General features: G+C 42.3%; 1 protein-coding gene across 1 annotated transcript in view; it reads right to left on the reverse strand.

Moving 5' to 3' along the window:
- kdrl (kinase insert domain receptor like) overlaps nucleotides 1–16441 on the reverse strand; it is a 49320-nt gene that overhangs the window by 24845 nt on the left and 8034 nt on the right. Inside the window, exons 2-14 of the mRNA XM_030396880.1 lie at nucleotides 16231–16321; nucleotides 13962–14179; nucleotides 12413–12540; nucleotides 10864–11023; nucleotides 10130–10266; nucleotides 9873–10044; nucleotides 9607–9733; nucleotides 8999–9168; nucleotides 7604–7760; nucleotides 5439–5553; nucleotides 2850–2958; nucleotides 574–858; nucleotides 208–354 (exon numbers count right to left, since the gene is read on the reverse strand). Coding sequence (XP_030252740.1) covers nucleotides 208–354; nucleotides 574–858; nucleotides 2850–2958; nucleotides 5439–5553; nucleotides 7604–7760; nucleotides 8999–9168; nucleotides 9607–9733; nucleotides 9873–10044; nucleotides 10130–10266; nucleotides 10864–11023; nucleotides 12413–12540; nucleotides 13962–14179; nucleotides 16231–16321 — 2016 coding nt within the window. The remainder of the gene's footprint in view (nucleotides 1–207; nucleotides 355–573; nucleotides 859–2849; nucleotides 2959–5438; nucleotides 5554–7603; nucleotides 7761–8998; nucleotides 9169–9606; nucleotides 9734–9872; nucleotides 10045–10129; nucleotides 10267–10863; nucleotides 11024–12412; nucleotides 12541–13961; nucleotides 14180–16230; nucleotides 16322–16441) is intronic.

A 16441-nucleotide genomic window follows, 5' to 3' on the forward strand; every position in this document is an offset into this window, starting at 1 on the left:
ACATTATCCTGTAAACCTGTTGGCGTCTTTCAAAGGGACTGAGAGCTCCACCTGCTGATTATGTCGCCCTACTAATAAAGATTAGTATGCTTTTCATTCTGTCATCTAGTTTGAACAGGGTTCCACTGGCTACTAAAATGGTAAAAAGTATCGTTTAGAATAATTCATTACATGATCATAGCACATAGAGTACAATTCTCAGCTTACCGGGTCCTTCTTTCACTGGAACACCATTTTTGGACCACGTGATGTTGGGATAAGGAACTCCCAGAGCGTAGCAGGCCAGCATCAGGGTGCTGCTGCTGTTCACATCTTGATTTGTCAGGTTTTGACTCAGCCAGGGGCGTTTTCTCACTGCACAAATGAAACTTGTTTAGACAGCAGCTTATGAGGAATTGCAAGAGTATTTCCTTAGTTCCTTAATGTGCTCATTGTACAGTGACAGACTTGTTATCACATGATTACACCTCGGCAGAATGACTGATTTGGCACATCAGCTGACTGACAGTAATAGACATCATGTTGCAATTAGTAGCAACTAAAAAAAAACCATCAGCTTCTCTTCTAACTTACCATCCACAATAAGCGCAGCTCTCTTTAGTTCAGCCTTCTTGTAAAGCTTGTATGCTTGACACTTGTAACCTGTGGTGCTGTTTTTGGACACATTATGCAGATGGAGAGAAAGAGAAATGGAGTAGTTGCTGAGCTGGAGACCGGACACGTTGGATGTGATCGTCTGATTCGAAGAGTCCAACCACCGCAGATCTGTGTAGAGGTAGCGAGCTGCCCGACAGGTCAACGTGACGTCATTCCCCTCGATGGCTTCCCGAGGCTCGATAGTAATCTCCCCGGGTTGATCTAGAATTACAAAGCAGAGACTGTGTCATCTGTTTTACATGTATGTAGAGAGATACGTATGCTGCTGGCCCGAGATCCTATTTTGGACACAGAACTGCTCGATGCGAGGCCAGGAATGTCAAATTTGCAGTTATTTCCTGTTTCATCACTGTTAATTGGAAGCACGTTGCCGGTGGACAGAAATGCTGATGGCACTCCTGCACTCGTCCAATTGGAGAGGAGCTGTGTCTGGGCCCCAGGGGAACCAGACTGTGCTTGTTTATTCAGATTGCTGGAAAGCATTCTGTGTTCCGTAAGAGAGGACAGCTGTTATTACAATTCTGTCCTCTTTTCTAGCTGCATTCCATCATCCTCCGTCTTCCTCACCTCTGGAGGAGGGCACATTCCTCTTGGTAATTCTCCCACCATCAGAGACTAATTTTTGTTACTTGGCATCTCCTCAAATATGGGTTCACCTACATCCATCCCTCTCCAAAAGCAATCCTTCACCCACAGGGAGTGTGATTCACTGAACTTTTAAGGAAATGTGATTCACTTTGTTGCACAGTGAACTCCGCTTGTGTGCAGTGACACCTCATCCTCACTGTCATTACATAACTGTCTCAATGGATATTCACTTCGGGAACATTTGGAAATGCTCAGCGGCACATAAAAAAGCAAATTCTCATAGCAGAAGGCTCACTGAGAGAGAGGAATGACCTGCTGGCACTGGAGCAGGAATGCAGTTATTCATAGCTGTTTTTAAACGCGTGCCATTATAGCACTCCATATGGCTCAGGACATGTTTGCCTCTCTTCCGCCCTGAAGCTGCTCCGCTACAGTGGAAGATGGTTTCAATTAATGCCCCCCTCTGGTTTCTTTATTGCACAATACAATCTGCACATTCCTTCGCTGTTCTTGCAATTCATTACAGCGTGTACTGTGAGTAGATCATTTGAAAGACTCCAGTGCACGCTGTAATGCGCTTTGCAGTTACTGCAATAAAACTCAGCAGTATTTCTGCGTGCACTTAAAGGGTAAGTCCACCAATTTTACACATTTAAGCGTGTTTACAGGTCTTGGGGAGTACTACTGCATATGTGAAAAAAAGGTGTATAAAGCCTTTTGTGGCTCCAGAGGAAGCTGCATGTAATATGATAAATCGCCTCCAGTGATGTCACTCAGTGGTTAAGTTGTATTGTGGTTAATATAGAGACCAGGTTTTAAAAAAAGCAGTCCACTGGTCTAGCATTGTGACCGATTTGATTTATATACTTACATTACTGTTCTAGCTAGCCAGCATAAAAATAATTGATAGAAAGCAACAATTATGATATTGTTGATCCACTTTTTGCCAACATCTGTCTCCTCTGCACGTCCAGTGATTTTATGTACAGTGTATGTTCTCACATAGGGGCACTACTGAAGTACAGGCTTGACTTCTTCACATCTCTATCTATTATCCACCTCACAAGTTGAGGTTTGACACTACTGTTGGAGAAGCTGAGAACTGCACTGGTTTTAACATCGCTGTAAAAATCAGGTTATATTGAAAGTAAAGGCAAAAGTAGCAATTGTTCACTTCTTATAACAGCCGGTGATCAAACGTGCAGATATTGTAGACAGACGTAGTAATGGTGACTTTACTAAATTTGATTAATTCCCCTCGATTTATGTACAACACTGTTGGACTCATTATGGAGGGTTTAAAAACAAATGATCAAAATCAAAACAGCAGAACCAGAGATGAAAATATTTTACTCAACCCTTTTTCTCCTTCTCAAAACCTGGCACCTACATTACCCAAAGAGAAACTTAGTGATTTATCAGATTACACACAGCCCTTCTGGAGCCACAAAAAAAGGTCTTATTCTACTTTTTTCCACATGTGCAGTATTGCTCCTCCAGACCTGTAAGCACACTTTAATACGTACATTTGCTGGAGTTACCCTTTAAACAGTTAAGCTCTAAAAGTTGACATTTCAGCTGTTGTTTTCCGGTGACCCACTTACCATAAACGTAGAAAGGAATCATCATTGTGCTGTGGCCGGCTTCATTCTTCGCCACACAGGAGTAATTTCCTGACATGCTAGCCTTGCCGATCACCAGGGTGCTCACAGTCTAATTGGGATCAATAAGGTGATTATTAGTGATTATTCAAAGCAAAACAAAACAGGTTGTGATAAACAGAACTCCGCTATGACTTTTAGTGTGATTTATGCTCGGGGTTTCAATCACCATCGGAGCAGTGAGTTAACAGGCGGGTGAGAGGTCTGGAGCGAGCCTGGTCTGTTTTCTACTCTCCAGCGCTTCACATTAATGAAAGGATACATCTGGAGCTTAAAACCCACTGAGTCTCCTTCGGACCCGAGCTGTAGATCTACTGCAGTGCATGTCCATTTCCTGGAAAGCACTTCTAATGCCACACTCAATTGTGTCACCACACCACTACAACGTTTTAATGGCTCAAATAGACAAAATAAGAAGTGAGACTTGGGCGAGGGCCAGACTGCGTGGGGTTCTGTTTAGTGTTCGTAGTGACATCTGTTTTTGGAGGGCAGTCGGCTGCATCAAAGAGAGTGAATGATGTGGGTGTATTGTCTGGGTGTATGCTGGACTAAACTTCCTGGGCTTGTAGGAGCGATTGTGTTGCATTTCAGACGCACAGCTGTAGTCGTGAAACAATTTCAGCCTCTCTGCACATTCAATGTTCACCACACAAACACTCAGGCGGTAAAAGATTAAGTGTTAAAAAAGTTATCATATTGTCCAACTCACGCTGCTCTGACGTTTGTCAAAACACTGATGGAGCGGCCTTATGGTATTACGTTACGGCTATTACTCACCATATTGTAACCCAAGCTCGAAAAGAGTCATTTAAACAATTATGCACAGTCCCAAAGAGGAGACCTGACCAGATGCACTGTGACCTTTGTGCCCATGTCTTCACCCTGTGTTTTTCTTATATTATGACCCGGGCCAGTCTCCCTCTCTGCTGGGCCTTCAGAGGCCCGGCCCCGACTACGTTCTTATTCACGGGCCAACACGATTTATGTGAGGTGACAGAGAGGAATTCACTTCCAACAAATCCCTCTTCTTTCAAACTGCTGCTTGTTATCATTGACCCTTAGTCCCAACCCTCATAAAGCACCAGCGTTTGGCCACAAGTCCTTGTAAATAAAGTGGTGCCTCCCTATTTATGTCAGAGACATATTAGAACTGATGCCCTGTGAAAATGGCTGAATTTACAATTACTCAGTTGATGTGATTCTGAGTTTCTTTATCTCGGAGCAACAGTCAATAAATCAACTAGTCGTGCCCCAGAAACTTCAGGTGAAAACAGAGTTAGATCACTGATTCCTCTTGCAGAATACTTGTATGCCGATGTATTTGTGCCCTAATTTGACCCAGCCTGTTGCGATGGGTTTCTTTAACCTAATCCTATAGACAGACTTGCGAGCTAGTGGAGGCCTGCTCTCAATTATGTTTGAGGTGAACAGTTTTAGTAACAGGCTCCCACAGGACATTTGCAGAAATGTCTACAGTTTCCTCAGTGTGTGGCATGTTTTGGTTTTTGCATGGTAATATGTGTCTGATGTTTTCCTAAGAAAAACCGATGGACTGATAAAGCCCACGCTGTGCTGATTTAGCAGATAGGAGGGCTGCACTATTTGAGCAGAGAAAGTTATATTTTTAGGTGTAAGACAACTAAATGTGTTTAAATTCAAAGCAGTGACAAAGGCAAGTTCCATCTGCTTAAATGCTCTGTTTACATATGATAAAATTTCACTTCTATAATCAAATTATGTAAAATTATAGCAATATTCTAGGGGCATGCAAAATCCCGATATCCTCGATAACCGAGATATATAAAAAATCCAGCGAGGATGTTGGGCCTTGTGCATCTTTTGTTTATGAGTCTGTTTGCTTTTTGCATACTTCTGTTTTCAGCTTTTCGTACAGACTCGTTCCACCTCCCTAAACTTGAATCAGGGTATCAGGGTAATTTATTTATCAAATAGGCACATCCACAGGCAGCAAAGTTAAAGATTGATCTGTTTGTTACCATTTATTTTACAAAATTCTATAGACATCACAATAATATTTTAATTGTGGCCCTGATAATCACTCAATCCCTCCAGTGAGAGGGAACCTTTGTACCAAAAGAAAACCAATTCAGTTATGCTACCTTATTAGCCCTTTAACATATATTGCAAATGTACGTTATTGGTCAATTAGGCTTCCTCTTTTTCAGATACATAAGTCGCTACTAATGCAGATAAAATGAATCCTTTTCAGCAAAATGAAGCATTGAATCACTGCCAATAAGAGGAAAATTGTCATATTTATGGATGTCAGATGTTGAATCTGATTTTCAAGCCACAGTCATGGAAGATTTCTGCTTGAATCTGAGCGAGCGGCTGGCAATTCAGGGATGTCTAGACATCTTCTAGATCCAGTGCTCATCAATCAGACTGTTGAGCTGGTCACTGTTATTTGTTAACAACATTTCATGGTGAACAGTATGTGAGTATGTTACAAGTGCATCTGCTGTTTTAAAAAACATGTGGAAACAGTCAATACAAATTTAAACCACATACCTTGTTTTTTCCTTTAACCAGTTCACGCTTGACGTTTATGCTCTTAATCCAGTTGTGGGAGTTATTTCCTCTGTCATCAACATTGACCAGGTTTGGCTTGGTGTCAGCACTGCAACTGCAGGACAGACAAAATGCAATAAACCTGACCGTCCAGTCATGCTGTCAGTATGTGTAGAGACAGAGGTACATGTTGGACGACACAACACAGAAGAAAAACGCAGACTTTCATTTTTAATTTGGTGATGTTAAAACACATTCTGCTCAGATCAAACATTATAATGTACAACTTGCTGTCCAGATTCTGAATGGTTGAGGGTATTGGAACAGACCACTTAGTCTGATCTGAATCCAGGCCTGGACCAGCTTGTCTGGGTTATAAAACCTAAAGAAAGCCTTGATTTGACCCCCACCCCCAAACCCTTCACCGCCCGTGGTGGGGAACAATCAGCCTGATGAGAGGAGAGGCAGAGGAGGAAACAGCAACAGCGACAGGAAGGGCTGTGCTGTGCGTCACCTCGTACAGGAAACCCCCCCTCCACGTTCTGGCCAGAGGAGATAAGGTTGATCCTAAGACCTTGGCGGTCAACAAGGGACAGCTGATAACTTCTCAACCTGGTGATAAAGACACCCCGTATTTCTGCCCCCTTCACTATCAGCCTCATTCCACATAGAGAGCTTCGCTAACCTCGAAACCCTCCCCACACTCAGCATTTCCCCTGCCCTCCAAACTCACAAAGATCTAGATGAGATATGATCTTGAAGGGCTTCATGTTGGATTTACAGTGACAGGTACTTTACAGGGTCAGGGCGGTATAAAACAAACATTTTGCACAATTGGCCTCCCACCAGGCTATAGCTGTTCCTCTGTCTCATTAGCCGCCTGCCATCGCCTGGCCACTGTTCCCAGTGCCAGCCCTGATTATCTTTATGCCTGCAGAAAGAGTTGCTTTGACCCAACTAACGCTTTGCTATTATTTATCACAAATCTGGCAAGTACAAATGGGCGTTTGAGATAATTTAATGACTAAAATAATGGAGGCACGTCATGGATTAACACCATCGAACATGAAACATAATTTGTTCTCTTTCTTGTGCAGCAGTCCACAGTGTTGTTTTTGTTAACGGTGTTGGGTCCTGATAACCCAAGGGTAATGGCCCATTGTTTTTCTGAATTTACGACTGGCAGGTCTCCTGGTGTCATTGACCAATATGGGTTTCTTTGTGGGTTCACTAGCAGGCCGGTATTCCTGCACAGTCACTCATACATTCAGTTCTATTTGGCTCTGTATGAGCTTCGGGGAATCTGAGATTAATATATCTCCCCTGTGATTCCCCGTCAATCTACACACTCACTGACCAAAAACGAAAGGGCAGATCTCGAAGGCCACGTTTCTTTGATTAATGTGTCACATTCTGGGCCAGAGTCAATCCTGTCAATGTAGATCTATTCTCGAGTGGGATACCCGGGACGGACTGGAGGCTCTGAACTCTACACTTATCAGCACTGTGAAGTGCATTTGGTGAGTGCAACTCCGGTACTGTGGCAGTTCGTGAAGCAACATTATGTAGAAAATTGTGAAAGAATCTTGTTAGTCAGAAGTGAGCAGTAACTGCAGCAAAATTAGTATACATCCCTTAGTGTAGGATGAGTCATCAACATGTTTTAAATTGTTTTTCAGGATATAATGAACTCTAAAATATCAATAGGAATACCTGTGAAACATCCTATTCGTCAGCATGAGACATATTTGGTAAAAATATTTTCCCCTATTACCACTGCACAATTTGTGCAAATGCTGTGCATTTAAATAAAAATCATACATTCAGGCACATTTGCATGCTTTTCCACAGTTAATGGCCAATGAAAAATTACAGGAGCTAAGATTAAACTGAAACCTGGCAGCTAACACTACAGTACACAGCAGGTAAATAAGTGAAACACCCCACTCACAGCAGGAATACTAAATGGTAGCTAGTGGCATGTAATAGATGTCTGAATCGAGTTATGTTATAACTTATATTCATAACTGATTAAATCTGCTTGAACTCAGAAAAACGTTCCCCTCAATTTGCTTTTACTTCCTCAAGATTGGATCAATAATCGAGCATGAACACAGAAAATCTAGTTTAAACATCTCTGGCAACGGAGGAGGATGGTGACTCACTCTGTAAGGTTGGGGCCTGATTGACACGGTTGCCAAAGCCAAGTGATGGTTGGCATGGGCAACCCGTAAGCAGTGCAGGTTAGCTGATGCTGCTTGCCAAACATGTAGGTCTGCACATTGACCGAGGGTAGCTCCGCCTCTGAAATGGTTGGCTTCACTGTGAAAGGGAAGTTCACACACACAAACATACAGAGAGAGAGAGATAAAGAGAGACAGACAACAGGTTAGATAAACCATCTGCCAGCCCAGCTCAGTGTGGAATCTCATAATGTCTTTATAATGAGATGCGACAGTCATGATGGATAGCCATGAAAAGGGTGCCACTGACACCGGCTCTCCTTTAGACGGAGTGTAAGCAGGATGATTGGCTAGCCCGGGGCTGTAGGTCAAAGAACAACCCCGGTGTGGCCCATGCCCAGGTCAGCCAATCAACCGTGTCAACAGACAAAGATCCTCGTGCCATCTCAGTCTACATTACTTAACCATTTCTCTCCATTTTGAACTGCTCGAAATAGTTAAACTACACAAGCACATCACATAAAACACATTCATAAGCTGGAGCACTGTGACAGCTCTAAACAACTTCTGAACAAAGTTTTAAATAGTTCCCTAATTAATACCAGGACTCTCGCTTTGCTGTGTTTGTTTGTGTCTCTCTGTGTCTTTTTTTTTTTTTTTTTAACATTCCTATCAACTGAACTGAACTTAAGTTAAAGCTGAGAAGTGGGACAAGACAGCAGGACCATAAATGAAGCTTGTACAAGCCAGAAGGGGGCTGATTTTTCCATGTTTTGGCACTCTATTAGGATTCCTAGATAATGTTTAAAGAATGCAGGGAAATAACAAAATCGCTCTGCCCCCCATGGTAAGCTTGAAGTTACTGACACACTTCCTTGAGCAGACTTCAGTCCAGTTTACACCTAAACAATAAAAGATTAATAACCTCTAGTGTTAACAGTCATCAGTATTCTTTCTAAAGTCACCATAACAATGATTACACACTCAATCCTTGTTTATCTCAAGCTGTTCACATACTGTAAGGAACATGTTGTTTATATGAGCTGCACTGTATATACACATGGTGAGGATGCAAATAAATGCTGGTGACTAGGGGGGCTCTGGAGCGGCTGGAGTCTGCGTGCAGAATAGAGCCCGGGCCATTTACACACTGCGCCAAACCCCTTCAAAAGAGCCCCAATAATCAACAACAGCTGCCCCTGCTACGTCAATCCAGCCCTGGAATCAACAAGCCCCCAAATTCCTCTCATACTGGAGCTGCTACCTGCCGTCCAGTGAACTGTACTGAGAGCAGCAGCAGTACAGAGCTGCAGCCAAGGCACTGCTTCATTTCCTTTACGACTGACAGTCATTATCAGGTTTATGGCAGAGGCTTACCGTGGACTATCAGAGTGTAGCTCAGATTCCTATACAAGCTCTTCGCTTGGTTGCTCAGGCTTATGGTGAAGACCCCAGCATGCTTCTGCTGGACATCAGAGATCATCAAGCTGAAATTAACCGTCCTGTAACAGGTGGAATTCTTCTTGATAGGGACCCCGTCCTTGTACCTAAAAATTGGAGGAATGGAGAGATTTTTGGACCATGTTTAAACAGAAAAAGGTACCCTGTCACAATAACTACTTTTGTTGGTGATACACTGCCACAAAAAATAATTGCGATAAACTACGCAGTTGTAAATTTAAGGCCATGTTATAAAACTGACATAATAATACAGGTTTCTATTCCTATTTCATACAGTGTAGCAGCTGAATAAAAGACTACCATCTATGTAAACATTTAAATCTGCTAGATCTAGATTTTTATTAATATTTGCATCAAATTGAAGTCACTTACAGTCACCTAAATAAGTTTTCTCCCTCTGTTAAATTGCATGTAAACACAGGAGGCAATATCGGGGTCATGTACAGTCCATGTATCAATAATTTGATAAAATATGTATGATAGATCCATATTGTAATTATTGTGACATCTAAACCATTACTTACCACCCTATCAATACTGCTCTTGGCAGAGCGTTGACCTTTGGATCAAACACAAGCTTCTTTCTACCTTCTATGACAGTCACTGTACTCGGTCGCTCATGCTTAGAGGAGACGTTGAGGAATGGATGCTCTGGAACAAAAGATTAATGACATACATTGAAGTCCATGCCAGAGGGAAAATGGATGTGAGTACAGATGATTTAAATGTTTTTTTTGTATGATCATTTAGTTGTATTTTTTTAGTTTGTGATCCTCTGGATCATACTCACCGAAGACAATGACTTTTGCAGAGACAGTCGTGTTTTTAGTGGGATCAATCTCAGCTGTGCAGCGGTAGAGCCCCTTATCCTCCATGGTAATATTTGGCAAGTGTAAACTCTTGCTCATTACAAGAACATCAGCAGGGTGGCCTTTGGTCTTGTTCGTATAATGACGATTTTCCTGAAGGCAAAGGAAATGCCATGAACTCCACTACTACAACATCTGAGGCTACATACAGTTCACAGAAAGAAAAACTTCAGCTTACTTTCTTCCTTGGAAATTCCCATGTAAAGTTGATTCTTCCATTATAGGTGGTCTCACCAGTACAGTTGAGGACGAGGGTGTCTCCGACCAACACTCTGACACGTTCATGGTCAATCTTCACATTTTTTAGAACAGATGCTGAAAAATGGAGACGGATATAGGGAGACATAATTGATCAAGAGGCAATGACCGCATATCAGTGCAATGACAAAAGACAATTATGGAGCTGAGGGAGAGGGATAATATTCTAAGAAAAACTGAGATGTAAGAGTAAATTTAAGAAAAAAATCCAGACTGTCCAAAACTGTCCAAAACAACCGATACCACTGACTAATCTAAGTCATTATACCTGTTGTGCATCAGGCAAAAATCACTTATACTTGACAAAAAAAACAAATTGTGACTTGAATCTCAGAGAATTTGTGATTTTTTTCCCCACAAATGTATGACTTCATGATCTCAAAGACTATTCACGATCTTTTAACATGCATTTTGTGAGTTTATCTTGTAAAATTAACATTTTAATCTCAGAGACTTTCCCTGTTTTTTCTTGTAAATTTACTTCAATCTTGGAAATTCTGACTTTTTTCATAAATATTCACACCCTCTCCCAGTTCTGTAAAACTTTGAGTTTTTACCTAACAATTGCCCTCATATGCCATTGTCAGAAGCAGATACATCATCACAAGCCTATCATTTTTATTTCAATGGGAAAACTTGAACAGAAAGACTCACTTTGTCTAATAGGAATGTACATGGACATGAATTCACGATCGTTGACCGTGGTCTTACAGATGAGCATATTATACGTAGTGGAGGGGCCGTAGGGAATCGTGAATCCCACCTTCGGATCCCAAGACGTTTCCTTGGGAACCCTCTCTGATGAGGGTGGGAACTGCAATGACAGAAGAGTGGAGCAGAGATTTTTTTGTCAGCACTCAGAGACATTTGGTGACACTTGTGATCTACATTAAAGATCACTGAGCCAGACAGATTGGAGTGTAATGCTGCACTCAACTTCATTTAACATGTATCTAACGCTCTACTGGGCTCAGCTGGGGACAGACATCTGCCAGAGTGAAAGTCCAATTAGTTTGCATTGTTTTGTGGAGTGTAACCTCGGTAATCATTTATGCAATGGAGCACAAAACCTTGCGGATTCGGAAAAGGATGTACGTGCCTGCTGATGTTTGTTCTCATGCCAGAAGTGGGACTGGGAGAGGAGGCAAGGGAAGGGAAGGAAGGAAGGAAAGGGAGCAGGAAGGAGGAGTGCCAAAGATTTACCAACAGCAGGAAGGTCACACAACTACTATCTCTGCCATCTGAGTCAGAAGTGTTTGTCCACAGTCCACACTATGCCACATGTTCTTGTTTGTTGGCATGGCAACCCAACACGGTGGTCTTCTTCACTGGCGTCTGTTTTTTTTTCTCGTTCCGGGTTCATACAGGCCTCATGATAAGTTACCTGTTGTTCCGTGAGACTGGACTGTTTGTCTCCGGCATTTCCTGATGTTTGTAAAACGTAGGGGGACTAAATTTAGTCAGAGAGTCTATTCTGAGAAAACACACTCTTGGAGCACCTTCCTGCTCTTACAGGAAGCAGACAGAGTGACTCCCTTCGCCGCCCCTGAGCTTCCCTCAGACATGCCACTGTCCCTGGTCTGTTTCTCTGCACTAGATTGTTTTAACGCATAGGGGGTGTGAGAACCTGTGAGATGCCTTGAGCACAGAGTGAGTCTTTTCCAAGAAATCAAGTAAAGATGCCTAGCTGTGTTATTTATAGCAATTTTGACTTCTTGCATGAAAACATGACCTCTTCTGTGATTTATCTTAAGTCCACAGGTTACAGGTAACAGGTTTATATACCGGGCTCAGACTGTCAATCAGGAACACTAGGCAAATTCCTGGTCGCCTGGCAAGCTGACTGAACTGGAGTGCAAGGCCAGTGTTAAAATGTCAAATTAAATGTTTGAATCAAAGAGAAACCAACACAGGGGGGTACAGTATGTTCAGCCACCGGCTTTAAGCCTGATGGTATGATCGCTAACTGTCACCCGGAATTAGCCACGTTAACATACACATCAACACAACGTTCAGTCAGTGCGAGTGTGAGTTGTCACAGTGTGGCAGAAAACATAGATAGCACAGGCGAGAGAGGGAAAAAGTAGTGTACACTAGTATACAATAATACTCAACTCTAATAAATAGTACCATAAAACAACTTAACCTACAAGTGGAAGGCACAAGCAGAACATGTGAAATGGTTGTCGTGGTGAGGCCTTACATCTGTCAGGATTACAGCAGCATCAGGAGAAGTCGTCCGGCAGGGGACCACCAGGCTGGTCTCATACCTGTAGATTCCCAGGATGTCTGGAGTCTGATCATGGGACTCTACAAATGGTTGCTCAGGATCTGTGGAACAAGAAACCCCCTTTAAAGTGAGTGAAATCGAAAATGCAGGTCAGTCAGAAATGGCCTCTTACATTTTGCCCTTTGTATCAAATTTACAGCTCCGGCCCTGAAGAAGCTGTTATACTACAACGGTGTCTGGCAGCGCGGTTGAATAAGGGTAACGTGAGGGCATCCAACAGAGAAATCAAATCTCGGATCAGCTCATTCTAAACTGATGAGGCAGCAGAGCACAGACAGAGCAATTAGACTAGTGGTGTTTTCCTACTGGGCAACCAGGCATCACACGACCGCTGTGGGAACTTCACGTCTACACAAATAGTCTGCGATGGGTGTGGGGTCAAGCAGTAGCGGTGCTGATAAAGGAACTATCACTTAAAAAGTAAGCATGGAAAATGATGAAATAAACAGCTAAAAGGCTTTGAAAAGGGTGTTAAGACTTAACACAGGCACAGTAGTAACTTTATAGACACATGAACTGGGAACCACATTAATAGAGCTTAAGGAGAAGGAACATACATTTAGTTTTTTGAATTGACTACAGCAATTTTACACATATTAGACGAATATTTCCTGATTGTATTTGATGTCTTTAAACTAACTGTAAACCAACATCTCAGAAGAGTCAAGGTGAAATGTACCGTATAATCAAAATTCGCTCTCCTTATGCTGCTCAGCAAAAATCTCCATTTGAGAAATAGTGTAACTGTAACTGGTGCCATGTGACGCTTAAGGGGAAACTTAGGAAAACAGTAGTCAGAGCAGGAAATCACAGTCAATGACCAGGGCTTCCCGTGCAATCAGGCTCAACCTTCCACCTTCAGAAAAGAAACCAGAGAAATCACTTCCTCTTCTCTCTCTCTCTGAGAAGGAGAGCTGTAGCACTTGACTGTGACTCCATCTAGATTAAAGTCAGCTTTCTGCATGTGAGGAAGAAACGATTTTTTTCAACTTCTTTCTTTTGCTTTCTCTCCCCTTCTTCTTTCTTGTGGGAAATATCAGATTACTCATCGACCATTTCATCCTGCCTATTAAGAGCCATTGTTTGTGGTCTCATTTCAACACCAGACCCGTCCGCTGGCGTCAGCAGATTAACACACACCATGTCCAAACCTCTCTTTTATCAGAAGTCTTTCAGAAAAAACAAACACGGTTAAATCCTGTGACGAAGAGAAACAACTGAAAAAGAAAGAAATCTTATCAGTGTTTAAATATTTTAGACCAAATCTTTGTGCTTCTAAACAACATTGCACTCAGTTTTTCTCATGCTGGAAAATTACTGACATTCTTGACCGGATGATATAATGTCAGTGTCATTAATCTACGAGAGGTTTCTGCTCTCTTATTCCCACTGGTTCACTGATTGCATTTGATAAATGAAGGCGCTATTATCTGCACGGGTCAGAGCACTTTGCAGGCCTTACCTCTGACAAAGACATAGGTGGAGGTGCTGTGGTCCAAACCATTTTTGGAGTAGTTACAGCTGTAGCGTCCTGTGTCATTGGCAATCAAGTTGGTGATGGTCAGTTTGCTGCAGTGTGAATGAGCAGGATGACTGGAATCGCACAGCTCCACCTTCACCCCCTCTGATGAGATCGATCGACGAGGATCACCAAGTGTCCATTGCAGCACGCCGTGACCCCTGACAGAAGCAAAGAGGGACAGTATCAGCAAAGCCCCGGACTTTTTTTCCCCCCCTCTTATCAGTTTTGGTGTGAGGTGTAGAGTTTTGGAGATATCGCTGGTATAGATGGCTTCCTTCTCTTGAATATAATGGGACTAGATGGCACTCATCTTGTGGTGTTCAAGCAAACTCAACAGCAATGTCTGTCTCCAGAAATCATGATCCATTTACTAAAGATCATCCAACCGATCTTGTTATGAGCAGATTTAGGAACTATTTTCTAAGAAGAAGCATCTGTCCATGCATGAGTGGTTAGTTGAACACGGTAATTTAGCTAGCTAACTTTATAGCTCAGCCAAGGTGATATGTTTGGCAGGTGTAGATCAGTAGAAAGAAAATAGTTCCCACATGAAACTACTCACAACAAAGTCTGTGGATTATCTTGAGTAAACGGGTAATGATTTCTGGAAAGAGACGTTGCGTTTCAAATGAAAATTTTGGTTGCGGTTTTGAGGTAGCAGAGTGCCATCTAGTTCTTTTATACTTGAGAAAAGGAAGACATCTCTCTGGCCAATATCTCCAAATCTCTGGAACTCACACCAAAATCTAGGTGGATAAATTGCAATAAAGGTACGAGGAAAAATATTCAGTTTGGATTTTGGGGTGAACTATTCCTTTAATCACATTTCTGTTATCTAGAAACAGGCACGGGATGCAAAACGTGATTTTTTTTCTGAGGAAGTGTCACAGCTGGCAATGGATTCCTAATCTTTTTTTAGTTCAGGATGGCAGCGGCTGCTTCTCCCCCTTGGGACTTTTTTGGACTTGATATTCATTTTAAGTTTATTTCAAGTTAATCTGAAGTCATCCGATAACTTGAACTTTCACATGGGAACATGTTTCTGTTGAATGATGTGCTCCGCTAACACATTCTTTCCACACAACATCAATTTTAAAAACTCTCATTAAAGAGATCCCAGAGGAACATCAAACATGTCTTGCATACCACGGCCTTCGCCTGCAGAATTCTGGGTCAGGCAACCTCCAGCTCTCATCCAGTGATAGACAACAAGACAGTACTGTATGGGCCAGGCCAGTGTATGGCCTTGTAGGGAAGCATTACATTAGATAGACACGAGTTCCTGAACATTCCTTGCACGCTTACAAAATAATGCTCGACTCTCTAAATTCTTAACAAATGTGAATGCAGCACACTTGGGTCCCATCACCCCTAAAGGAAATTGCAACAGACTGATAAACGTAGACCACCACCACTGGTTCCTGTTCAGGATTGTCCCAGCTTCTTTGTAGCCCGCCAGTGTTCTGAGGCCCAGCAGGCATGTCCCGTTTATTTTCCCCTGGCCTTTCTGACATGTAGTGAGAGCGGAGTCTAAACATAATGGCTGCAGTGACAGTTGGGAAACAGACTCCTCTCCTGCTGACTGACCTCTGGTAACTGACCAATTAAGGGAAAGAAAAACAAAGCTTGTTAAATTATCACAAAAAATGAGGTTTTGGGATTCCTTGGTGACAAGATATTTTTTATTTTAGAGGGACGTCTGTTTGATTGGGCCACGCGAGCCCAAAACCCTACCTAAGACAGCCTCCGCCATTTGTCTTGTGAGATAACCTGATGAAGATCTAAGAGCCGAAACATTGTCATCAATAAACATAATCGTAGGTGAAGTGGACAGTGTGCGGAAGTCTTTTGCCAGGGTGCCAAGATACACATTTTTGTCACACTGATCATATGTCATTACATCTTCATCAATGACCACAGAGCAGAAATAGTGTTTTTTGACATAACCAAATATCTACAGTTGAGCTGTGTTAAAAATTCAGAATATCCTCTACCATATCCACTTTTACATAAGTGATACAGCAGGTTAATCAACATCCAGTATGATATCAATTCATGTGAACATAAATGATGGTGTTGGTGAAAAAAGGTTGGGAACCACTGAACTAGGCTACAATCCACAGCTGGATTACATATTACAACACTAAAGTACTTAAATGATGCTTTGGTTCACTTGACATTGACGGAAATTGGGTGTGTTGTTGCATACCTGCATGTGAGGATCAAAGAACCATCCTTATGACGAACGAGGGGATTCTCAGATGGCAGAATCTTTATCAATTTGTCTTTATCCGTATGACCTGTTGAAAACACACACACACACACACACACACACACACACACACACACACACACACACACACACACATTGTTGGAATCAGTACAGTGCTCTGCATGTGGGTTCGCTTTGTGCTGACAGG

Source organism: Sparus aurata, chromosome 18 (assembly GCF_900880675.1).
Source record: "Sparus aurata chromosome 18, fSpaAur1.1, whole genome shotgun sequence".
In the NCBI taxonomy this organism is placed as follows: domain Eukaryota; kingdom Metazoa; phylum Chordata; class Actinopteri; order Spariformes; family Sparidae; genus Sparus; species Sparus aurata.